The 27,494-nt window shown below is 42.5% G+C and overlaps 1 protein-coding gene and 1 pseudogene across 2 annotated transcripts; both read right to left on the bottom strand.

Annotated features, from left to right (window-relative positions):
- Window positions 1-12,465: 12,465 nt before the first annotated feature.
- rp9 (RP9 pre-mRNA splicing factor) lies at window positions 12,466-20,666 on the bottom strand. Its single transcript, XM_084165213.1, has 6 exons — window positions 20,349-20,666; window positions 19,986-20,016; window positions 19,557-19,686; window positions 15,921-16,012; window positions 14,964-15,025; window positions 12,466-13,347 (listed from the first exon to the last, which is right to left on the bottom strand). The coding sequence occupies exons 1-6, from the start codon at window positions 20,492-20,494 to the stop codon at window positions 13,149-13,151; spliced, it is 660 nt and encodes a 219-aa protein (XP_084021339.1). The 5' UTR covers window positions 20,495-20,666; the 3' UTR covers window positions 12,466-13,148.
- Window positions 20,667-22,048: 1,382 nt separating this feature from the next.
- On the bottom strand, window positions 22,049-25,132 carry LOC311132048 (UPF0711 protein C18orf21 homolog; annotated as a pseudogene). The gene is made up of 3 exons: window positions 25,030-25,132; window positions 23,493-23,680; window positions 22,049-23,270 (listed from the first exon to the last, which is right to left on the bottom strand). The product of its transcript is annotated as a UPF0711 protein C18orf21 homolog (transcript).
- Between the last annotated feature and the right edge of the window lie 2,362 nt (window positions 25,133-27,494).

Genomic DNA, 27,494 nt, shown 5'->3' on the forward strand with positions numbered 1-27,494 from the left:
ATGAGAAACAGATCAAAGAGATAACAAGAGGGTCAGCCAAGGGAGGGAGGAAGGAAGGAGTGAGATACACAACAGAGATAGAGAGCAAGAGAGCTCATGGTTTCTTAAAAACTGAGCAAACTGATCCACCCATCTCTACCTCCATCCAATCTAACGCCTTGCTTTATTTCCAGTTCAGATCACGATCCATCCATCAATCCATCCATCCATATGTGCTGTCCTCTCCCATCAGGGGCAAGCTGTGATGAGACGTGTGCTGTGAGCGGCAGGAGAAGAGGAGTGCTGTTGCTGTGACTCACATGCCACGGCCATGGTGCGTGGACGCGGAGCAGGCAGGGAGGGAGGGAGAGACGCACATACAGACACGCACGGCAGAGCTACAGTGTACAACAGTGGCAGTCGGTGCCGTTTAAGATGAGGGAGGACAATATTTTTTTTCATGAGCGTGGCCTTATTTCTATTACAGCATATTGGATGACTCTCATTCATATTCCATTCACCCAGTTCAATGTAACAGCGATAGGTTTAGGCTACGACATGATACAAACATTTTCCCTATACACATCATGAGGTTGCTACAACCTAGCCTATGAATGAAAGTTTACAACGTAGGTGCACACAGGTAGAGAGACAAATTTGAGGTGACAGACAGTGACATTCAATACCACCTTGCACACTCTTGCCTGCATCTAGCTGATATAGGGTGTAATCATTAGTCCAATAGTTGCAAACAAGAGTTTCTATTGGACAAATTCAGGTATGTTAATCCCCGTTTTGTTCCGTTTGCTGCCATTTAAGAAACGTTTTTCAACAGAATCGGTGGAATGAATACACCCGTGATCACGCGTAAACACAGTTCACTTTCATAGCAGCCACGTTGTATTCCTGCTCTTCCCTTTGCTTGTGAACTTCAATGCACAACACATCAGCTGTATGTGACCAGGCAGAAAAACCTTTCCAAGTCAAACCGCTACACACATCCTACATCGTTGTCACCATATTAAAGTAACGTCATAGTCAGCATAGCTAATAGGACTAACGCGTTAGTAAACCCGCTACAATCATGCAGTAAAGTTAGTGTAGTCAGTAAGCAGTTACACCGGCGGGCCCCGGTAGCAATAAATTAGTAATACCAAAAGCTTACCTTGACTTGGAAGAGTTCCAGTGTTGTGTTGGAAAGTTATAGCCAGCTAGCTAACATAACATCCCTCTGTTTGAGCAGGGTGTTTCAGTAGGCTAAACTAGCTAGCTGCATTTGCTAGCTAAGTAAGTGAAACTGAAAGTGAAAAAAAAATGATGAAATCTCTCTATTTTCTCTCTTGCTTCTCTTTCATTTTGGAAGAAATGAATTTGTTAAAAACTGTTCAACTATTGTCTTTCTCTTTGAGTCAGCTACTCACCACATTGTATACACGGCAGTGCTAGCTAGCTGTAGCTTATGCTTTCAGTACTAGATTAATTATCTGATCCTTTGATTGGGTGGACAACATGTCAGTTCATGCTGCAAGAGCTCTGATAGGCTGGAGGACGTCCTCCGGAAGTTGTCATAATTACTGTGTAATTCTATGGAAGGGGGTGAGAACCATGAGCCTCCTAGATTTTGTATTGAAGTCAATGTACCCAGAGGAGGACGGAAGCTTCGTCCAACTTCGACGGGGCTGTAGTGGAACAGGTTGAGAGCTTCAAGTTCCTTGGTGTCCACATCACCAACGAACTATCATGGTCCAAACACACCAAGACAGTCGTGAAGAGGGCACGACAAAGCCTATTCCCCCTCAGGAGACTGAAAATATTTGGCATGGGTCCTCAGATCCTCAAAAAATTCTACAGCTGCACCATCGAGAGCATCCTGACTGGTTGCATCACCGCCTGGTATGGCAACTGCTTGGCCTCCGACCGCAAGGTACTACAGAGGGTAGTGCGTACGGCCCAGTACATCACTGGGGCCAAGCTTCCTGCCATCCAGGACCTTTATACCAGGCGGTGTCAGAGGAAGGCCCTCAAAATTGTCAAAGACTCCAGCCACCCTAGTCATAGACTGTTCTCTCTGCTACCGCACGGCAAGCGGTACCGGAGTGCCAAGTCTAGGTCCAAAATACTTCTCAACAGCTTCTACCCCCAAGCCATAAGACTCCTGAACAGCTAATCATGGCTACCCGGACTATTTGCACTGCCCCCCCACCCCATCCTTTTTACGCTGCTGCTACTCTGTTAATTATTTATGCATAGTCACTTTAACTCTACCCACATGTACATATTACCTCAACTACCTCAACTAGCCGGTGCCCCCGCACATTGACTCTGCAACGGTACCCCCCTGTATATATAGCCTCCCTACTGTCACTTTATTTTACTTCTGCTCTTTTTTTTCCTCAACACTTTTTTTGTTGTTGTTTTATTTTTACTTTTTTTGTTAAAAATAAATGCACTGTTGGTTAAGGGCTGTAAGTAAGCATGTCACTGTAATGTCTGCACCTGTTGTATTCGGCGCATGTGACCAATAAAATTTGATTTGATTTGATTTGAAGCTAGCTGTCCTCTGGCTACACCATTGTGCTACCCTACAGAGTGCTGTTGAGGCTACTGTAGACCTTCTTTGCAAAATAGTGTCTTTTAATCAGTTATTTGGTGACGTGATTATATCTAGTATAGTTTTATCTCAAAAGGATAACTCATGTTTTACACTTTTAATTTTTATGAAATTCACTGAGGAGGATGGTCCTCCCCTTCCTCCTCTGAGGAGCCTCCACTGGTGTAGAGAGACTGATGTAGTGCTCTCCATTGGGCTAAGGGACAGGCCTGTGAATCACTGTCAGTGTACTGAAGAAAGTCACTCTCAGAACAGACGCTATATACAGGTAACTGCCAAAATAAAGGAAACACTTGAGTAAATGAGGGATCTGGCGGCTCTGTTATGGTGTGGGGTATATGTTCCTGGCACGGTTTAGGTCTCTTAGAGGGCAAGGTAAACACAAATAAATAAACAGCCTTTGAGTGATCACCTTCAACCTATGGTGAATGATTTCTACCGTGATGAGAGTGGTCTCTTCCAGGATGACAATGCCCCCATCCATAGGGCACAAGTGGTCACTGAATGGTTTGATGAGCATGAAAATGATGTAACCCATATGCCATGGCCGTCTCAGTCACCAGATCTCAACCCAATTGAACAATTATTTGAGATTTTGGAGCGGTGCCTGAGACAGCGTTTTCCACCATCATCAACAAAACACCAAATTGTATTATATTTATTAAGGATCCCCATACTCTTCCTGGGGTCCAGCAACATTAAGGCAGTTATAAACAATTAAAAATATTACATGACATTTCATAACATAATACATTAAGTGTGTTCCCTCAGGCCACTACTCTACTACCACATACAGTTGAAGTCGGAAGTTTACATACACTAAGGTTGGAGTCATTAAAACTTGTTTTTCAACCACTCCACACATTTCTTGTTAACAAACTATAATTTTGGCAAGTCGGTTAGGACATCTACTTTGTGAATGACACAAGTAATTTTTACAACAATTGTTTACAGACAGATTATTTCACTTATAATTCACTGTACACAATTCCAGTGGGTCAGAAGTTAAACAGCTTGGAAAATTCCAGAAAATGATGTCATGGCTTTAGAAGCTTCTGATAGGCTAATTTACATCATTTGAGTCAATTGGAGGTGTACCTGTGGATGTATTTCAAGGCCTACCTTCAAACTCAGTGCCTCTTTGCTTGACATCATGGGAAAATCAAAATAAATCAGCCAAGACCTCAGAAGAAATTTGTAGACCTCCACAAGTCTGGTTCATCCTTGGGAGCAATTTCCAAACGCCTGAAGGTACCACGTTCATCTGTACAAACAATAGTACGCAAGTATAAACACCATGGGACCACGCAGCCGTCATACTGCTCAGGAAGGAGACGCGTTCTGTCTCCTAGAGATGAACGTACTTTGGTGCGAAAAGTGCAAATCAATCCCAGAACAACAGCAAAGGAACTTGTGAAGATGCTGGAGGAAACAGGTACAAAAGTATCTATATCCACAGTAAAACGAGTCCTATATCGACATAACCTGAAAGGCCACTCAGCAAGGAAGAAGCCACTGCTCCAAAACCGCCATAAAAAAGCCAGACTACATTATGCAACTGCACATGGGGACAAATAACATACTTTTTGGAGAAATGTCCTCTGGTCTGATTAAACAAAAATAGAACTGTTTGGCTATAATGACCAACGTTATGTTTGGAGGAAAAAGGGGGATGCTTGCAAGCTGAAGAACACCATCCCAAACGTGAAGCACGGGGGTGGCAGCATCATGCTCTGGCGGTGCTTTGCTGCAGGAGGGACTGGTGCACTTCACATGATGGCATCATGAGGAAGGAAAATTTTGAAGCAAAGCACCCCCAGAGCATGATGCTGCCACCCCCGTGCTTCACGTTTGGGATGGTGTTCTGAAGCAACATCTCAAGACATCAGTCAGTAAGTTAAAGCTTGGTCGCAAATGGGTCTTCCAAATGGACAATGACCCCAAGCATACTTCCAAAGTAGTGGCAAAATGACAACCAAGTCAAGGTATTGGAGTGGCCATCACAAAGCCCTGACCTCAATCCTATAGAAAATGTGTGGCCAGAACTGAAAAAGCGTGTGCAAGCAAGGAGGCCTACAAACCTGATTCAGTTATACACAAAAAAAAAATAATTATGCACGCATGACTGTAAGTCGCTTTGGATAAAAGCGTCTGCTAAATGGCATATCATATCAGTTACACCAGCTCTGTCAGGAGGAATGGGCCAAAATTCACCCAACTTATTGTGGGAAGCTTGTGGAAGGCTACCCGAAACGTTTGACCCAAGTTAAACAATTTAAAGGCAATGCTACCAAATACTAATTGAGTGTATGTACATTTCTGACCCACTGGGAATGTGATGAAAGAAATAAAAGCTGAAATAAATCATTCTCTCTACTATTATTCTGACATTTCACATTCTTAAAATAAAGTGGTGATCCTAACTGACCTAAGACAGGGAATTTTTACTAGGATTAAATGTCAGGAATTGTGAAAAACTGAGTTTAAATGTATTTGGCTAAGGTCTATGTAAACTTCAGACTTCAACTGTATGTACTAAAATGTGTAGAGTGCGTGTCTTATCATGTGTTTCTGTACCTGTGTGTGTGTCTCTTCACAGTCCCCACTGTTCCATAAGGTGCATTTTGATCTTTTTTTTTTTTTTTTTTTTATCTGATTCTACTGCTTGCATCGGTTACCTGATGTGGAATAGAGTTCCATGTAGCCATGGCTCTATGTGGTACTCTATGTAGTGCCTCCCATAGTCTGTTCTTGACTTGGGGATTGAGAAGAGACCTCTGGTGGCATGTCTTGTGGGGTATTCATGGGTGTCCAAGCTGTGTGCTAGTAGTTTAAAACAGACACCTCGGTGCATTCAGCAGGTCAACACTTCTTACAAAAACATGTAGTGATGAAGTCAATCTCTCCTCCACTTTGAGCCATGAGAGATTTACATGCATATTATTAATGTTAGCTCTCCGTGTACTATTAGGGCCAGCCGTGCTGCCCTGTTCTGAGCCAACTGTAATTTTCTGAGGTCCCTCTTTGTGGCACCTGACCACACGACTGAACAGTAGTCCAGGTGCGACAAAACTAGAGCCTGTTAGTGCTGTTAAGAAGGCAGAGCAGCGCTTTATTATGGACAGACTTCTCCCCAACTTAGCTACTGTTGTATCAACATGTTTTGACCATGACAGTTGACAATCCAAGGTTACGCCAAGCAGTTTAGTCACCTGAACTTGCTCAATTTTCACATTATTTATTACAAGATTTAGTTGAGGTTTAGGGTTTAGTGAATGACAATGATTTTAGTTTTTTAAATATTTAGGACTAACTTCTTCCTTGCCACCCATTCTGAAACTAACTCGCAGCTCTTTGTTAAGTGTTGCAGTAAGTATTGGAGATGACCTGTATATAACAGAGAGAAATATAATCAACACATCCAACACCATCCTGACACACTCACACACAGTAACAGAGAGAAAAAACACAATTGCACCCATCCAAGCTATACTTAGATAAATGCCAAACACTAAATGTTTATCTGACTGGTTCATACTAACAGGGAACTAAACCCCAAAACTCTAAAAGGCTACATACTGTACCAGCTCTTCCACAGTCAGTTGGAAAGAGGTAGACCAAGTCAATAACTATTGGTTAGCGAACTGGTTCCAATATCTGTGGGGAGGGATGGTCTGTGGTGGTGGGATACTAAAAACTAAATAGACAGGAACATCTGACTAACACTCAACTCATTAGGACCAAAGTCTTCCTGAGTACAGCTGGAATATTAGTGGAGAAAGTGAATACTATCACTTAATAGATTATTTATCTGTGTACTGTACAGTTTAAACTCTGTTGAGCTGGCTGTACGATAACAATGTCAAACCTAATTGAGGGAGCTTTGTTGCCCTCAAATCAGACTCAGTCCTCTGGTCTCAGTACAGATTACAGAAGAGTACTTACTTACTGAAGAGTACAACCAATGATCTCAAGAACTGATCAGAGTACAGCAGAAGAATATAAAAGCAGTGAGCCCATTTCCTGACAGTTCTGCCATTTCCTTAAGCCGGTGCTTCTGTGGTATAGTATTAATAACAACTGTCACAAGATAAAGAAGTTCATTGTGTATTCAGTGGTTGCAGCATCAGAGCTTTACACTGCAAATGACTGGATTATCATCACCTCATCTCAAACTCTGTGTGTGTGTTACCTTACAGTATAACACACCTTCATTTACACTTACCTGCTGTTTCAATTAACACTATAATACTGCAGGGAGCCATTAAACGCATGGATACATAAATCTTAATTGGAACATCGAATCAATTCAACCTTAAGCTACATGAGGACATGTAGAGAGATTTACTAGTAGATTAAATGTTTTATAATGTTTTATAAGGTATTAAACACTGCCAACCCAGCGAGGTAAAAAAGACAGTGATGACAGTGAAGTTTGAGTCAAAAAGGTTTGGCAGCGGCAATTCCAGGCTTTTTAGAGAGGACTTCTGGTGGGGGAAACCATTAAAATTAACAGATAAAAAACGAGGGAGGAATACATCAATAGGATAACAATTTACATACCTCAGCCTCCCCTTGGGAGCAAGAACAGACGCAGAGAGAGAGAGAGCAAGAGAGAGAGAGAGAACTGCCAGGCGAGGTTTTCTACTCATAAATTGGCATGGTTGCAGTTGGAGGTGAGAGGGTGCCAAACTGCAGAGTAATTTATGTGCACCCAGGCACATGTGGTGAATCTGAATGAGCCATGCTCCCTTGGAACGATCTCCTTTCAGTCTGCAATCTAATCTGGGGCCATATGTATCAAGCATCTCTGAGTGGGAGTGCTGATTTGGGATCAGTTTAGCAGTTTAGGTCATAATGAATCAGATTATTATGGACAGGGGGGACCTGATCCTAGATCAGCACTCCTACTCTGAAACTCTTGGTGCCGACCTTGATCTCTAGATTATTACTGTGCTTAAAACAAAAGATACTGCGGTTTAACATAATTCCTCTTCATCAATGAGGCTTATACTGGGATATATTTGAGGGGGAAAACCAAGGCTGGAAAGAATTCACTTCTAAATACTATTAACTTTGTGTCATTTTCGTTTAAAGACCCTTTAGGGGTTTAGACATGTTTATTTGGGCAAGTCGAGAAGCGAGCAGGCGCTGGCTATGACCAGTTAAACAGTATTTTCCTGTGTGTGTGTGTGTGTGTGTGTGTATGACCATTAAAACAATATTTCCCCTGTGTGTACATTCCTTTGTCATACTGTTCTTCAGGTGTCTATAAAAGGGATGATATTCTGCTGACACATCACTTCTGGGCACCTAGTCAAGGCCTTCCAGACTGGACACCGGTTCTCCAGGTGTGAAGAAGAGTTAGGAGATTTAGTAAAAACACACATGCATATTAGATTTAGGAATAGGGTATGTGACTACATTGTTGTGTAGAGTTATGGAGGCATCAAGTGACACCACATCAATTGTGACAACGTATTGTACTCTGTTAGATGAATGCATACTGTAACACTACAACTTGATCAAATCAGGCAATTAGCTTAATCATAAGTCCCATACCAAATCTCCATAAGGCAGAAAATGTAGATACCACTGATGTAACCGAGGAATGAAGAATCGGTTGGCATCTTTGAGGAACTCAGTCCAAGGCAAGGCCAATATCAATACAAGGGATAGTGATACTCCATAAATACTTCCAATACAGCCACATCTGCCTAGCGCAATCCTGACACCCATTATCCCTGGCAGCCATCCTCAGTGGGAGCCAGTATCTTCTGTGTGTTTATAATAATATGACATGATGAAACAGGCATTCCTGCTGCTGTGCAATCACAACAAACACACACACACCACAACACAAGCATCTCTTCTGGTTAACGGAGCATGGATGAGGGGCTCACGAACTGCACTGCCCTCTGTGAAGAGGCCTCTGAGATCATCATAGCTGGGGTCACACTACTGTCACACACACTCACAGTCAGACGAAGAAGCTCCAAAAACATGGGATTGGTGTGTGTGTGTGTGTGTGTGTGTGTGTCAATCTTTTCAAGATAATGATCCAATCTATAGGATAGAGAAATCATCTATAGGATAGAGAAATCATCTATAGAGAAATCCTCTATAGGATAGAGAAATCATCTATAGGACAGAGAAATCATCTATAGGACAGAGAAAACATATATAGGATAGAGAAAACATCTGCAGGCAAACTGCTGCCACTGGATGCATCTTCTAGCCTACAATTACTCCCAAAATGCCATTGATTTCAATGAATTGAATTGACTGGGGGAGTCATTGCGTATATCCCTCTTAGAATAAAAGCAACTAAATCTGAAGGAGGTGAAAACGCTCAAAACCATGTGCATGGGAAACATAGGCAGGAGCGGGAAAGAGCAGACTCTCCTGTAGGTTAATTCAGGTTTGTTTACAGTGGCCAATGCTGAACCAGGGAAAGATGAAACCACTGAAAGCGGGTGGAAGTTTGACCTCTTTGATTAACTAAGAGAAAAAATACGATTGTATGCCTAGTCATTCCATAATCTTCTTATTTATATAAATAAGACATCTAAACTGATCTAGGATATATTGTAACTTGCCCTGTAGGCTACAGAACAGAGAAGTCTGGACAGAGCTATTTTTGTAAAGAAGTTATTCACTTGTGTTTCAACAAACAACGACTTCATACCAGACCTCTTTCATGGGAATTCCAGTGTTTAGGATGAAATTGTAAACTGGACGCGAACGAGCCAACTTCACGAGCGGCTGGATTGTTTTGAGCGAGCTTGTCAATCAACAGAACAGTGCCCAGAACCGCTGGCGGCCACTCCTGCTGAAAAGTAGCCGACTGATAAAATGTCCAGGGCGCGCAGACTAGGCTACTGTATATAGCCTACAATATAACACTGCCAGTAATATAAGCAACAGTAGCGAGGTGTTTCGGAGTCGAACTCAAGACTATTCACAATTTCTTGAGCAGTTCGTTATAGCGTGTAGCCTAAATCAGTAGAAGCAAAGAAAAAAACTCAACTGCATGCTTTCTGTTGAGGCTAAATGAAAGAACGTTTTGAATTTTTACGAACCTGGCAAAGCGCGGGGACTTCTCCTGTGCCAAAGCGCTGATGTTCGGAGTTTGTGTCACAGTCAGTTCTGTGTTTTCTGTCTCTCTCCTCTCCTCTCCTCTCCTCTCCTCTGCGCTAGATTGTGCTGATGTTTTAACTTCCTCTTTCTTCACGGTCTGTTGGTTGGCTCCACTCTCTTCCGAGGCTCGAGCACCAATGCGAGGGACATCGACCAATTAAAACACAACAAACCCCGACAATTGAATGGGACGAGAGGACACTCCCCGTTGATGGGTGGCAATTATTATGATGCCAAATTAATAATGTCAACCTTGAACCTCGGGATAAGCGGAGGGCTCGGGGAACAATGCATTTAACATTTCATAGCAATCGATTAATTAATACATAATATATCAAAGACAGCATAGGGGTGGGGGTTAGGCCTATAACCTTGTAGCCTACCATAAAATACCTTTATTTGAAATAAAAGGGGAAAACTAACTTTGCTTGGGTAAGACCTCCTTAAAAAGAATAGTAATATTGCACATTCAAATCATGATCTGCTACTATTGGGACATAGCTTCTCCTTATGTCACATTTCACAATAGATCGAAACTGACAGTATATAGACGAGAATAATAGACAATCATGAAAAAGCTACAGTACAGTTCAGTACAGTACAGTCAATACCAGACTTAATTACATTCATGTCATATAGCTACACCTACTGGTTCCAATATCTAAGCTACCCAGCAAGAGAGAGAGAGTGAGAGTGAGAGAGAGAGACAGAGAGAGAGAGAGAGAGAGAGAGAGAGAGAGAGAGAGAGAGAGAGAGAGAGAGAGAGAGAGAGAGAGGGAGAGGGAGAGAGAGAGAGAGAGCGAGACAGACATAAAGAAAGAAAAAGAGGGAGAGAGAGAGATAGAGACATCTAGGAGTGAGTGATCTGAACTGTTGCCACTGTGCCAGGCTCACACAGCTCTCCTCTCCACAGTATAGCAACAGGATTAATACAGGGCCATGTGCCTCTACTGTCTGTCTGGAATATAATCTGGGTTAATGGTGTCCAAACACCCATCCTGAGAAACCTGTCTGTATGACTGAATCCCATGGCTTTCTCTCTAGTACTAGATCACGGCTAGGTCAAAATGAATGAAGCCATGCAATATGAGCAGTATTAAGTGGTGTTGCATAATGTCTTTGATTGATATGAGCTATCATATGATACGGTTAAAATTGGTAAAAAATATTTGTATTCTCTTTTTAATACCCACAATAATTTGTCTGAGCCATCTAAATCCAAACAACATATTGTTTACACTTAGAAATAAAATAAAAACTATCCCAGTCCATGACCACAGTACCTTTGAGCCAAGTCAGAGCATAACTATAGCCAATGGAATCTGTCAAGTGAACTGTGTCAATTGTGCCATCATTCAATGTTAGGGACCGATGCGATGGCAGTTTGTGGCAGAGCAAAATGGCATACACAAACAGGCAAATCATATCTAATTATCTTTAGACTAACTTCCCTGATCTCAAGACTGTACTGATACTTCCTAACTGACCCTAACCCATTCTCCAGCCCCATAAGATAGAGTGGTTCAATATAGAGTCTTCTCTGCTCTAACTTAGCCAAAGTGGCAGATGACTCCCTCGGAGCAGCAGTGTCTCCGTGAAAGTCATCTAGGACATTCATGTCTGTTTCTGCTCAGAGGGCTACATGGTGCAGATGGGACACACTGTTTCAATGCTGTTGATTTATCGGAGGCCTTTGGCCAAAGCACCACAGAAAGGAATGGAGGGAGTTGCCATGGAAAGGAGGATAAGAGAGAGGGATGGGGGAGAGGAGAGATCAAATGAAGCTTTCAGTTACTAGGAAACACACACACACTAACCCATTCTGACGCACAAATAGATCCCTTCAGGCTTAACTACATGCAGAAACCACTAGGACGCTAATCAAAATTCAAATACATCTCCCCCCGAAGGACTGCTTAAACAGTCCTCTTATTGGGGTCATTAAAATAAGCAGTGCATATTTCTGGTCCTCCTCTAGATTTGATAGCACACTTCTCTAAATTAACATCCTATCAATAGGGAGGGGCAAAGTGGAGAAGTCTTTTGATGTGGCCTGCAAGGTGTGTGTGTGTGTGTTAGTGTGTCTGTTTTGTTGTTGTTGTACTGACAAAATGGCACATTAGTGAGTAATACTCCCTAGTCAGCCCTGGGCTTTCTGAGGTCTTTCAAGATCAAAGGAGAAGTGTCTTCTTTTTTGCCTTTCAAAAGGGGTCATTATAGTGGATAGAGATGTGTAATTCTAAGAATCAATGAAGGACAAGAAAGACCTACACAAACGTTGGCCGTGCGTTGGGGTGTCATTATTACACCCATTCTGTTGCAAAACGTTTTGCAACAGAAACCGTTTACTCAAATGGAGAAAAAAAAAACAAGTTTCTATTGGACAAATTCAGTTAGGTCGCACCCCATTTGTTTCATTTGATTCTTAAAGGTAAACGGTTTCCATTAGGAATACACTCCCGCTGGGTGTTGACGAACAGTGGCGATATAAACAGGAAATTACAGCCGATGTTCTGTGGTGATAGAACGGCCACCCACTGCAGATGGCCGATGTACGTGTTGGTCGGTCTTGTCCTTGTCACTATCAGACACTATGAGCCAAACAACATACATGCAGTTGAAAAATATTGAAAGACAAAGTGAATAATGACAAAACGAAAGTATATATATAATGTGAGGAGTAAGAGGCTTTCTCCTTGGTCACAGAGAACACACGGTCTCTCCCTTTCTCAAACTGGATTTAAATAAAACGTGAATTCCAACCTCAATTTATTCCAAATATTTATGTACAGTAGTAAGTATTCAAACATCCAGCAGCATCTTACAGAAGAAAATAAATATGGGAAAAATGTTGCTGCAATTTTTCCCACTCTTTTCGTCATACAACATGCCTACAATCAAGCTATTTGATACCTGCAATTTGAAAGCAAAACAAGAAGTTAAACACAATCTTTAACAACATGCTCTGTTTTGTAACATGTTTTCATTCAGATCTGATCCATCAAGCCAACATCCTTCATAACAGCTACAAACTGATTTCAACTCTTCTGGCTGGCTCAGGCGCTCCTGAGCCAGTCATGTCATTACCAATGCTGTAAGGGCTTTCTGAGTACCTCGCCTGAGGGGCCCTACATTCACAATCAGCACTACACGTCCATAGAATCTTATTCTGTATGATCTAATGGAATAGAGGCATCAACCATATGAGGGATGGGACAAGTCATGCATTGTTTAAAGGCTCAGATGGAGGGGAGAAGAAGGCTGAACCAAAAAGGGTCTTCTAGTGTGCACTTCGTAGTGTGCAATTGAGGCGACCCTGAGCCATTGGGTAAGAAACACCATAGCTGCTCACTGACTGATAGACACTGCAGTGTAGCCACCTCTCCCTGCTAGAACAATCCAGGTAGGTTCCTATGGCTCAATCGGACTCAGAACAGTCACTGCTTTTGGGGGACTTCTTCTTCCTCTTCCTCTTCCTCTTCTTCTTGTCCTTTTTCTTGTCCTTTTTCTTGTGCTTCCTCTTCTTGCGGCCGCCGGTGTCGGAGGAAGAGGAGGAGCTGTCCGAGTCGGAGGAAGAGGAGGTGGTGTCCTGCAGGAGTTGCTGCAGCTGCTGGATCCTGGAGAGAGGGAGGGGTTGAGAGAGAGAGAGGCGGAGAGATAGGGGGGAGGGAGAGAGAGAGAGGGATGAGAAAGATAGGGGGAGGGAGAGAAAGAGAGAGGGAAATAGACAGGGAGATGGGTTAGAACCATTCAAGGAGAGGTATGATGAACTGAAACACAGTATCTTCAGGCACAAACAAACACACACACATCCTCTTCTTGGAATATCCCAGAGAGTTTTCCTCTACAATCATTGGCCATCTCAGATTTAGCTCAGAAGTGTCCCTGGTTATGAATCAAGTCCTTTAACAGTGATGGTCAGCTGACAGCTGGTGAGTCCTGAGTATGGGGATTTGGATGGGCTACAGGTGCTTGCAGCTGGTGCTAAAGTGGGTCACGAGAGAGAGCGGGAGACAGAGAGAGTGCGAGCTCATTTCAGGCAGCCAGCAGAGTAGCACAGCACTGCAGCTCACACCAGACCAGACCAGATATCAAGATGCTGAAACACTGCCTGAGAAACACAACATTCTTCAATAAAATATGGATATAACACGAATGATCAAACAGTTCAGAGACCGAGGCATCCACTTCCTTTGATTAGCTCAAAACTTTACATTTCCATTGATTCGGTATGCTCAGAGAGGAACAAGAGAGCTTGTGCAAGTTGCAAGAGACTGAAAACAACCCAAACTTAAAACACGGTGGTTCCCGAGCAATCCTCAAACTTCATTAAGAATTCATCAGAGGAGCGTTGTTCTCTTCTATGTTGACAACATCCACCCAGAGAACAGTGAAGTAATCATAAGGACTGTTCAAGGCAAACACTCTGAGACAGAGCTGGGTTGACTCGTGGGTCCTTTGGCCAAGTCTACCACAAATACATTTCACTCCGTCTCTCATATCATCATAGCTCATATGATCTTGTAGAACATGTCCATCGCACACTCTCTCCTATCATACTCACATGAGTCTCTCATATTGCACCACAGTTCAGATGGTACTTTAAAACTTCTCTGTAGACACCAAAATTCACATTCAATGTCATTCATAGTAGTTTTTAAAGTACTTTTATTCACCAGTTTGATTATGTGCTGTGTCAGCTGTCAGGATGTGATTGATTTAGTCTAATTACATGTGGGCATTGACTTCAGTGTGTCCTCTGATGACTCAGAGTTTTCTTTCATGTGACTTTGTTGTTGTTCTTTCCCTGTGCTAAAATGCACTCAATTAATAATAGACTATTCTGACTGAGACAGTCGGAAAATGAAAGGGTTAGTTCACTCTAATTACAAATGTATGTCATCTTAACCTGATAACTGGAATGTAGCCTAGTCTATAAAAGCAGAGTATCGTCGTCAGTTTGTTTACTTGGATGTAGCTTAGCATCAGCATTGTTGGGAGCAAAACAAAGAGAATCGGAAAGTCCCCTGTGATCGTGCTCCAAAATAGCTTGTCTGAATCGATATAGTTACACAAGCAATGTCCTTTAAACGACCCCTATGCATCAGACTACCTTAACGATGACCAACTCCAAACAGTAGAGAAGGGGACATCTATTCAAACATTCTTCTGAAAAATAAGTTTTGTTTATAATAAAGTTTTTTGTTTTTTTAATAATAAAGCCAGAAAGTACCTTGTTTCTTTTTCATTGCGTTTGTTTTCTCGGATCAGGTCGTACATTGGGTCTTCGTGTGCCTGCAAGAAACACACGGTTTAGCTACATATTTACAACATTTCAAAGATAACATACATTGCAAAGCTCCAATGACAACAAGCACTGCAAGGTAAAACTCCATTCAGGCTTTTGGGCACATTATTTCCACCCATTCAACTCTCCTCTGCCGGATCAGCATTTTAAAATCCGGTTCTATCACAAAATATGATACACTTGCACTTATGATTATCATTGCAGTGGCATCGTTGCATGCAGGCCTACAGAAGAACTGCCCTGTGAATCTGCTGAGGAGTCCAGCTCCAGAAGCATCCAGCTGCAGCACAGATGCCTTCTGCGTCCCAAATGGCACCGATTCTCTATATAGTGCACTACTTTTTTACAAAAGTCAATATGGCTCCTGGTCAAAAGTAGTGCACTATATAGGGAGTAGGGTGCCATTTGGGATGCAACCATACTGTGTCCAGCTGCATCAATAAAGCATGCTCATGGTCCCAGGCAGGCAAGCACGCAGACGTCCCCACAGGGTTATGGTTGGGACCAGGAGCAGACGTCCCCAGGGGGGTTATGGTTGGGACCAGGAGCAGACGTCCCCAAGGGGTTATGGTTGGGACCAGTAGCAGACGTCCCCAAGGGGTTATGGTTGGGACCAGTAGCAGACGTCCCCAAGGGGTTATGGTTGGGACCAGGAGCAGACGTCCCCAAGGGGTTATGGTTGGGACCAGGAGCAGACGTCCCCAAGGGGTTATGGTTGGGACCAGGAGCAGACGTCCCAAAGGGTGTCTGCCAGTGCTAATCCTGGTCCTGGGGACTCATGTTTGTTTGAGCCCAGCAGTAACACATTTTATTTAAGTAGTCAAAAGGCTTGATGATCAGTTGAAAGATGGATGAATGGATGGACGGAAGGATGAGACTCACCACTCTGAACTGCTCCAGTTTCTGGTTTCCTTTGATGAAGAAGGGACACTCTCGGTCCCCTGTCCTGTGCCCATAGCGCTTGCATCTCCAACCTGCACAAGGGAGGGAGAATATAGTCATGTTTGTACCACAAGCACATTCACGTCTCCTGCCCGCTCAGAAATCACCCAAACAAGTTAGTGTTGGAAATTGGAAGAGATTCATATTTATTTTATATGGCTTGTAGGCTACACCTGTTTATGACTTAGCCTACATCTGACAAAATGTTTCTCAACTCCTTTTAATCTCTGAAACGCCACGCAATTAAAAATCACATTACAACATTTCGCCACCGTATTATCTGGAACATATTAGGATTTGGAATTCCACTGGAGAACAAATGAGAACTTTGTAGACTAACCCTGTATGATTTCTGTCCACTCGCATATCATGAAAACGAGTGGGACGGAGGGAGGGAGGGATGGATGGAGGAATTATTGGTGGGAAATAATGAAAGCCTTTGTTCTTTGAGGGACAAGCAGAACAAAAGTTAATCTCCGCTACACTGACTCGACCCTGACCTCATTAAAATGTAGTGCACTACATATTAGGGAAGAGGGCGCCATTTGGGCAGCAGCCATAGCCACTCTCCGGTCTCTCTCAGTGGGGTTGAATTAAAGTGACACCCTCTGGACTGAGGGAAGCATGAAGAGGATAAGGACCAGGACTATCCAGCGATGAAGGCAACTTTCCTTGACTTTCTGCTATATTTTAATAGTGCTGTGCATGCTCACATAAGCATGGATGGACCTCTGCCATTTCACGCTGTACATTCTCTATATCTGTGATAGTGACCGACTTACAAAGGAGTGGCTATTTCATCCCAGTCGGTGGCAGAAGCACTACGTTTTTAAGGTTCTATCACATCAGTGTAGTCAAATTAAGAATAAATTCTGGTTCCGGTGGCATGCATTGAAACGTGTGTCTTTCTTTTCCTAATTACTTTGAATTAACGGACATACAGCATTTCCTAAAACTTGTCAATACTTAACATCCTATTAGCGCGAAAGCCCACCTGAACTTTGATCATATTAAGGTGTGGGACATTCATTCAAGAAATAACTAGGTCTATTACACTTCAGCAGCTAGAATGTCTGTCCACAATTCAACTGTGGGAACATGGCGTCTCTTAATACCAGACAACAGAAAGAGCTGGCCATTACTATACGAGAGATTGTTCGTGAGGAGATTACCTCTGCCCTCGACTTACAATTAAAACCAGTAAATGAATCATTGGCAGTGCTCACTGCTAAACTGGATACCTATTCAACCAAAGTGGAAAGTCTGGAGAGGCCAGCCAATAAGACAGAGGTGCGACTCCATGACCTGGAAACAGCGCAAGCTAGGTTGGAAGGGATAATCAAACTCCCAAAAGAGAAGACGTAATCACTCGAAAGTCATTCCCGGAAATTCAATGTGCGGGTCACAGGACTTGAAATTGGTGTAACGGTCAACCCAACTTCCTTCATGACCAATTTGTTCTATGAACTGTTCGGGCAGGAGAAGCTGTGTACCATGCCGCTGATTACCATTGCGCGTCACACGGGTCCTCTCCGGTACGGATCTCGCTGTATGATTGTGCGGATCCACAACTTTGAAGTCAAGCAGTGAATTATTCGCCTTGCAGCGGAACCCGGGGGTCTGACCTATGCAGGGAAGAGGATCAGCATTTACCCAGACCTGAGTGCTGAACTGCTGAAACAGAGGGAGACCTACAACGAGGTGAGAACCCAGCTACGCAAGCTAAACCTGAGATGCTGCTTCATCCACCTGGCAAAACTTATCTTGACCTTCCAGAATACAACACATACGTTTTCTACTGCCAAGGAGGCTCAAGACTTATTCTTATTATTCGATAAGCACATCAAGTCCAACAAACAAGGGGACGAGCTGACAGATCTAGGCTAACCCTAATTTGGCTGGCTCAATATTCATCAAGAAAATAGAAATTCGGCATATGAGCCTATCTGACCATCATGCTTATTACTGCCAGATACACATTTCAGAAACTCCTAAAAGAGCAACAAGATGACTCTTTAATGTTTCCTTACTACAAAATCTGACTTTATGTGAACAATTTGAAACTGAATTGAATGAATTCATAATGATTAACAAAAATTAAGTCGATGAGGAGGCTGCGTGAATCAGGCCTTCATGGTCGAATTGCTGGAAAGAAACCACTACTAAAGGACACCAATAAGAAGAAGAGACTTGCTTGGGCCAAGAAACACAAGCAATGGACATTAGACAGGTGGAAATCTGTCCTTTGGTCTGATGAGTCCAAATTTGAGATTTTTGGTTCCAACTGCCGTGTCTTTGTGAGACGCAGAGTAGGTGAACGGATGATCTCCACATGTGTGGTTCCCACCGTAAAGCATGGAGGAGGAGGTGTTATGGTGTGGGGTGTTTTGCTGGTGACACTGTCTGTGATGTATTTAGAATTCAAGGCACACTTAACCAGCATGGCTACCACAGTATTCTGCAGCGATATGCCATCCCATCTGGTTTGCGCTTAGTGGGACTATCATTTGTTTTTCAACAGGACAATGACCCAACACACCTCCAGGCTGTGTAAGGGCTATTTTACCAAGAAGGAGAGTGATGGAGTGCTGCATCAGATGACCTGGCCTCCACAATCACCCGACCTCAACCAAATTGAGATGGTTTGGGATGAGTCGGACCGCAGAGTGAAGGAAAAGCAGCCAACAAGAGCTCAGCATATGTGGGAACTCCTTCAAGACTGTTGGAAAAGCATTCCTGTTGAAGCTGGTTGAGAGAATGCCAAGAGTGTGCAAAGCTGTCATCAAGGCAAAGGGTGGCTACTTTGAAGAATCTAAAATATATTTTGATTTGTTTTAACACTTTTTTGATTCCATATGTGTTATTTCATAGTTTTGATGTCTTCACTATTATTCTACAATGTAGAAAATAAAGAAGAACCCTGGAATGAGTAGGTGTGTCCAAACTTTTGACTGGTACTGTATATATCGCCAGGATGTGGGGCGGGGGGTGACTGACGAGCAACCCTAGTTGCTAGGGGTGGGGGGGTGGGAAACATGGTTTCCGGGAGTGGGGCGGTTGGATGGAGACATGTTGGCTGGGTGGGGTTGGGGGAATGGGAGGTTGGGGTGGAGGCCCACTAATGTTTTCTTTTCTTTTCCTGTTTATACTGAATTTATTATTTATTATTAAACTCTGCATGTATTTCTTACTGTTTTTCTTTTCTTTTGAGTGGCAGCCTACGGGTACAGGTTTTATAAACGTATCATTTAAAATGGATAATGTACCTGTAACTCCCCCCCCAAAAAAAGTATGAATAAATTGTGTGTGACTATAGAAGTACTCTCGCGACCAACCTCTTCTTACATGCCCAGGGCCCACTTTGGGTCCCGACCCATAGTTTAAGAAACCCTGGATAGATGAAGGACAGGAGACGAAGGACAAGGTGAGGAAGCTACATTAAACTTTTGAGATGCATCCCAAAGTTTAGGGATGTATCCCAAATGGCAGCCTATTCCCTATATAGTGCAATCCTTTTGACCAGGGTGCCATTGGGGATGCAGGACACTCATAATAACCCTCTGTGTTTATACTCACACTGCATGACTTTCACCTCCTTCCCCAGAGGCATCCACAGCCCCTTGGTGGGGGCGTGAGCCAGGAAGTCCCTAGCATCCTCATTTCCTGGATCAGCAGGAATACAGTCCTCTGGTTTGTACTCCTCCGCCTAAAAAACACAGTCACCGTGTTTCAAGTAGATGCAAGATGCCACATATTCCAGTTTCCATTATAATGCATGTTAGCCTGAGTGCCAGTCTGCTTGTGCTCTTATGCCAACTCCTTGTCACTCATCGTCATGCTTTGGCTTGACAACAGACAGACAGAGCCGGCAAGAACACAAACGGATCTGGGACCAGGCTAAATGCATGTCCTTCTACTGATAAATGAACTATTCCATATTATTTTATCTCAGTTATTAATTAACTGGTAATAAAGCAAGTAGACAAAAATGTGCATCTACTAAACCTTTATGAGTCCAGGAGGAGGTTTTTCATAACTGCATAGAGGGGAAAAGAAAACAATGCTTGTGAGAATCAATATGATGATAAACTTTGTGTGTAGGTAGCTAGGTACCCCTTGATGCAGTATCTGAGCAAAGGAGACGTTGAATATGAATCACGTCACATGCATCGTCTCCCTTGTCCAGATAGTGGTTAAGGTACAGTACCCCTGTGCAAGTTCTACCAGCCAAGGGCAAGGCACAGTATCAGAACTGAAATGATGGGAAGCGTTGCTAGCATTAAGGCTAAATCCCATGGCAGATCAACTACACTGTTATGTTTTATTAACACAAGTTCGATACCACCGAAAAACGTGTCCTTTACTTACAAGGTCTCCAAATGCTTCAGCTTTTGCACTTCTTGGTTGAGTTTTTTCGCTTGTTTCTTGAGTTTTTCCACATCGTGTTTTGATTCCTTGTGCCTTTTGCGGTCCCCTCTGTCCTCCGAGTCTCGCGATCTCTTTCTACTAGACATTGCAATGTCATTGGATAACTAGCTATGTTTATGAAATAACACTTTAATTTGAGTTTGATACGATTTCTAATCACAAATTCGTTGAAGTGAATCACTTTTTAGAGAAAATACATTCGGGACTAAGTCAGGACATCTTTCTCGAACTCTGCACAGCTACTTCCTGTTTCTGTTTGCGCATGCCATCTGTAAACGCAGCGCCGCCTGCAGGTCAAAGGGAGTCGAGGACGCCTGATCTACAGCCAGGTCTATGCTTAGGTAAAGGGAGGTCTGTGGTGGTTTATAAAGAGCAGTTAGTTATTCATTCCATTCTTCTTTGGAGTTTAATGGCAGTTATCGTTATTATCAGCAAAGTGTTGCCCAAGCTATATTATACACTATAATGTGCTTATAAACGGTGTATGTGTAGAAGCATTAAAGGGACAATCTGGGATTCATACTCTACATCAATGTTTGGACTTCAGATTAATGAGCCATTGATTCATATTACTTCAAAATGCCTCATGAGTTGTTAAACTGTCATACACCCACAAGCTTGCTTTCTAAACAATGTAATTGTAAACAAACAGTATAGTTTCAAAACATGGTTAAACTATCATATTGATCTCATGGATGGTCAGTCCAACCCCATTCCTGAGGTGTTTAATCAAAACAAGTAGTTGGGTGACCCTTTAAAGTTTTATCTGTAGCACTTAAAAATGTGTAAGTTGTGACTGTCTTCTGAAAACACGCATTGTGAATGCCAGTGGTGTAAAGTACTTAAGTAAAAATACTTAAAATATCTACTTAAGTCGTTTTTGGGGGTATCTGTACTTCACTATTTATATATTTTTGACAACTTTTACTTCACTACATTCCTAAAGAAAATAATGTACTTTTTACTCCATACATTTTCCCTGACACCCAAGAGTACTCGTTACATTTTTAATGCTTAGCAGGACAGGAAAATTGTCAAAATCACACACTTATCAAGTGGTCCTCTGTAGCTCAATTGGTAGAGCATGGCGCTTGTAACGCCAGGGTAGTGGGTTCGATCCCCGGGACCACCCATACGTAAAAATGTATGCACGCATGACTGTAAGTCGCTTTGGATAAAAGCGTCTGCTAAATGGCATATTATTATTATTATATTAACACCACTGGTCAGCCGTACTGCCTCTGATCTGACGGACTCACTAAACACACATGCTTCATTTGTAAATTATATCAGAGTGTTGGAGTGTGCCCCTTGCGATCCGTGAATAAAAAATGGTGCCGTCTGGTTTGCTTAATATAAGGAATTTAAAATTATTATACTTTTGATACTTAAGTAGATTTAAAACCAAATACTTTTACTCAAGTAGTATTTTACAGGGTGACTTTCACTTGAGTCATTTTCTATTAAGGCATCTTTACTTTTACTCAAGTATGACAATTGGGTACTCCCCCCCCCACCCCAACTGGTGAATGCATTGCAACGCTGACACGCAACATATCTGAGTTCTATCATGCAACACAGTAATAAGACTGAAAAACGTTTTTATTTCACAGAATATAAAATATGAGGTATTTCAGGATTCTGTGCAATGCTACATTGGATTAATTATGAACAAAGAAAAACATTTCTGTCACTAAATGCATTAGAAAGTGTGTTGGAACAAAGCAGACATTAGAAAAAGCAGTCTAATAGACATTGTGAATCTAAACTGTAACGTAAAAACTCTTCAAACTAACAGGTAAAAAGTGAAACCTTCAACATGAAAGCCATCTTCAACAAACATGAAACTACTGAAAGAAATTCATGACATGTTTGGTTTGTCATTGAAGTTCAGACATATAACCTATTTCATTGTAAACAGTTGATGCGTCCCATTCATCCAAATATGATCATCTCAAAACCACCAGTATATAAAAATTTGACCTTTACATAAAAGTAAAACATTTGGCACAGTGATCATAAGATAGTTGCACCACATTAACAAATGTGTAAACAGCTACAGATCAGCCCTACTTGGCTGGTGACCTCACAAGAGAAGAGTGAGAAAGTTAAGTCCGCGAAAATAAATCAACCAATAAAATAAGTGAAGAGAACAAAAAAAACAATAATACATAAATAAATACTTAAAGAAGCATGAAACTTAAGCGTGAATATAAACGTATAAGTCATATTTATCATCATATAAATGTGATTTTTATTTGTTACAATCACCCTCTCAATCAAAACATCCTATAACTCGAAACGAGTTATTCTGCTTGCCTCGTCATAAATAACATGGAAGAGAAGGGGGAGCTTCGCTTCCGATGCCGTTCGCGCCATCCATAGGGACAATGGAATTCCTCAAGGATGCCGTGGTGTGGGACCATTCTACGGAAGGGGGACCTCAGGGGCTGTTGGGGGGTGGCATGTGAAGAAACAAACATATCCCTTTAATTAGCTCAACAGGAAGCCCTGTAGAACTTATTGACTGACAGCTGACCCCTCCCCCCTTGTTGTTCTGAATTCCAGGAGGGCCATTCTGAATTCCTGCAGGGCCATTCTGAATTGTAAGCAGGCCAGCGAGAGCCTGGTGTATCAGTGTCATATCATGGTGGTGTAATGGCTGACTGTTGGGCCAATGCAGTGGAGCCAAGTGTTTGTCAGTCATTCAGAGAGAGGAGAGGAAGTCTTTGAGTCCTCCCCTTGGTCTTGGTCTTCTGGTTGTCCTCCAGCATGAGGAACCGCTTGAGGCGGGAGAAGGCAGACTTCACGCTGGCGGGCTTGGAGGTCGAGGAGGAACTGGTGGTCTCAGAGGATATTGACCTGGAAATACAGTCATGTCAGAATCTGCACACTGACACAGATTAAAGGTGACCTATTGAAAAGTATAGGACCACACATTGTCCATCAGTTTAGTGATATCATCTATTGCCCTCACTTACCAAGAAGTCCCTTAAATGCTGATTTTCACCTCGGCGAGACGTAGCCTATATCAATAAAATAGTTGACAATTTAGGTACCAGATGCCTGGTATTGTTTGTTTACCTTGGCGTACTGCAGGCTGTCTTGTCTTTGGAGGCAGACTTTGGTATGCCCATGGCATTGGTTCTGTTGGTGGACTGGGGAGTCTTGCGTTTGCCTGTGCTCCCGTGGCTCTTGGAGAGAGCGGCCATGAAGTCCCTGTTGACACCGTTGTGCCTGGCCGTGTTGTTATAGGTATGGCAGGTAGCCATCTGGGATGGGGAGAGGAGGATGGGATGAGATTATAAGCACGAGTAATGTTGACAAACTCATTGTTTCGATTAAATTTCACATAAGGAACATGATTCTCCTGTGGAGATTATGTTTCTTTCCAAATCGATCCTTAAGAGGACACAAAGACCCTATCGGCCCTGGTCAAAAGTAATGCACTAAATAGGGAATAGATTAATGATTTCAGAGGTTTAAAAAACCCCAGAAAGGAACAATATAAACCGTTACTTTTTTGGGGTTCGAACCGGTTCAGAACTTCATTTTGCTGGTTGGAACTGAACAAAAAAAAAAGTGTTATTTTCAGAGCTAAACAATTAGAAAAATAATATTGGTTCCAACCCCTGCTCAAGAGACTGTCTCTCAGTCATTCTCCTTTCGTCTCACCCTCTGCCCTCCTTCTCACAGCAGATCATTACTTAGAAGACAGTTTTCCTCCTGAGACCATTCACTTACTAAACATCTGCTGTGTTTTTATCTCTGCAACTATGCTTTAAAGGCTACAAAATGGCCTGTGTAATGTGTCATACGGACTTTTGCATTTCAAATATTTCCTCATTGTGCTTTTCCATTAAATATTGTGTACAAGTAAATCAAATGCAATGAGGCACATGCAAAGCCTATGAAATCTAGCCTAATATATTTATTATATGGCATTGGAAATGTAATACACACTTGAAACTAAGCCGCTGGGAGTCAATGTCAATGTTGTTCCAGTGATCCAATACTGATTGGCATCTACTGGAGCCCTGCCTGTCCTGCCCGACAACAACCATTTGTGGCCTGAACGTTTAAAGTGCGTGGGGTCGTTTTATGAGTTGGGTCTATAAACAGCGACACAAACGGCCTGTCACACGGTCCACTGAAACTTTACCAGCCTATAACGTGCCCTGCAGCACACAAACAGAACAGGCATCAGTCCGTCACCAAATCCTTACTCAAGCAGATCAAAAAGTGTTAGTGTTACATTTGTTGTAACATAACGATGACGAAATCAAGTAAATCTACCCCACCCAACGACGTCAGGACTCCCCTAATCTCTCGTGGATAGACTACGTAAACATACACGTAAACATGTACATCTGACCAAATTACGCAAGATTTTAGTTCTGTGTTAACCGAGATAAGGACACCCCAAAAACAACAAATTCAACATCACTGACAAGCACATCCCAAATGACATCCCAAACATTTGATACCAACATCCATAATTTCCCTGAGCCAAACTGCACCCATAGGTGTTACGCGAAACAGAAACAAAAACGCAGTGTCAGTAGATTCTGAGTCAGGCTGTTGAGCGTGCTGAATGCTGATGCTGTGCAAAACAACTCACCGAGACGAAGGTAGCCATACTGCTGAGGATAGACTATAGAGTCTAACAGATGGCAGAATAGTTTCTCTAAACCAGGTGACAGAAGTTCTCAGAGTAAAGTTTCGCTGATTCAGTGATGACCTAGCAGACGTAAGTATAAAAAAAAAACAGAGCTTCTCTCTATCTATGTGACTGTCTGAGAGAATGTTTATTACTGAGCCTGGTGTATCCAGTTTTATAAAGCAGAGAGCAGCCGAGCCCACCTGGAGCCCAACAGCTGTTCAGCCAATCTTTCAACAGCAGGGGCGGAAGGGGGCTGGGCGTGTAAATGTTTTTGACTCCCGCGGTTGTGTTGTCACGGACTGTCACTTCCCATGCCAACAATCCTAATCCATACTCACATCCTCCAGAAAACTCTGGATTAAAGTGCTCCCCCCCCCGAAAAGGTTGCCCTATTTAGATAGGTGGTGGTTGGCCGGGTTAGATAAGGCCATATAGGGAAGTTAGTCAATGGTGATATGTCCAAAAATCTGCACAATCAGGTGTGCTATTTTCACATATCATCATACACATCATATTTTGACCATATTAGTATTAGTTCAACCAATTTTCAAATGATAAAAGCACCATACAGACACAGTGACAGTCTTTGATAGTGGAACCTAGCAGGTGTGCCAATGACACTATGCATTTGTAAAGCTCATTTTCGTTGGTATCCACTTGTTTTCTCATCTGACATTTTGTGAAATCACATACAGTAAGTATTAAAGGGGAAGTTCAGTATTTTACAACATCATGTTAGATGGGTCCTCACCCTGAAGGTAGTCTATGGGCCAGACGAAACTGTAATCTATGGTTTGGTTTTCTCTGAACAGCCACTACAAACTTCAGCTAACTTTAGCCACAGATAGCTAGCTCACTCCCATTTATTGTTAGCTAGCGGTGGCTAAAATTAGCTGAAGTTTGTGGTGTCTGTTAAAAGAAAACAGAGCCATGGATGACAGTTTATCCTAGCCCATAGTCTACTTTCAGGGTGAGGAACCATTTAACATTGAGTTGAAAAATACTGAATGTATATGTGAACAATATATTTGGACTGGGGACAAGAACTGTGTGCCACCTACGTTGAGGGGAAAAAAACAACCCTGGCCTAAAAATGACCACCACTAGTACAGAATGTCCTACTGATCTACAGTGCCTTGCAAAAGTATTCATCCCCCTTGGCGTTTTTCCTATTTTGTTGCATTACAACCTGTAATTTAAATGGATTTTTATTTGGATTTAATCTAATGGACATACACAAAATAGTCAAAATTGGTGAAGTGAAATGAAAAAAATAACTTGCTTCAAAAAATTCTAAAAAATAAATAAAGGAAAAGTTGTGCGTGCATATGTATTCACCCCCTTTGCTATGAAGGCCCTAAATAAGATCTGGTGCAACCAATTACCTTCAGAAGTCACATAATTAGTTAAATAAAGTCCACCTGTGTGCAATCTAAGTGTCACATGATCTGTCACATGATCTCAGTATATATACACCTGTTCTGAAAGGCCCCAGAGTCTGCAACACCACTAAGCAAGGGGCACCACCAAGCAAGGGGCGCCATGAAGACCAAGGAGCTCTCCAAACACGTCAGGAAAAAGTTGTGGAGAAGTACAGATCAGGGTTGGGTTATAAAAAAAAAAAAAAAACTTTGAACATCCCACGGAGCACAATTAAATCCATTATTAAAAAATGGAAAGAATATGGCACCACAACAAACCTGCCAAGAGAGGGCCGCCCATCAAAACTCACGGACCAGGCAAGGAGGGAATTAATCAGAGAGGCAACAAAGAGACCAAAGATAACCCTGAAGGAGCTGCAAAGCTCCACAGCGGAGATTGGAGTATCTGTCCATAGGACCACTTTAAGCCGTACACTCCACAGAGCTGGGCTTTACAGAAGAGTGGCAAGAAAAAAGCCATTGCTTAAAGAAAAAAATAAGCCATGTGGGAGACTCCCCAAACATATGGAATAAGGTACTCTGGTCAGATGAGACTAAAATTGAGCTTTTTGGCCATCAAGGATAAACACTATGTCTGGTGCAAACCCAACACCTCTCATCACCCCAAGAACACCATCCCCACATTGAAGCATGGTGGTGGCAGCATCATGCTGTGGGGATGTTTTTCTTCAGCAGGGACTGGGAAACTGGTCAGAATTGAAGGAATGATGGATGGCGCTAAATACAGGGAAATTCTTGAGGGAAACCTGTTTGTCTTCCAGAGATTTGAGACTGGGACGGAGGTTCACCTTCCAGCAGGACAATGACCCTAAGCATATTGCTAAGGCAACACTTGAGTGGTTTAAGGGGAAACATTTAAATATCTTGGAATGGCCTAGTCAAAGCCCAGACCTCAATCCAATTGAGAATCTGTGGTATGACTTAAAGATTGCTGTACACCAGCAGAACCCTTCCAACTTGAAGGAGCTGGAGCAGTTTTGC

This window comes from Coregonus lavaretus (genome assembly GCF_964263955.1).
Source record: "Coregonus lavaretus genome assembly, chromosome: 7".
Taxonomy (NCBI): Eukaryota; Metazoa; Chordata; class Actinopteri; order Salmoniformes; family Salmonidae; genus Coregonus; species Coregonus lavaretus.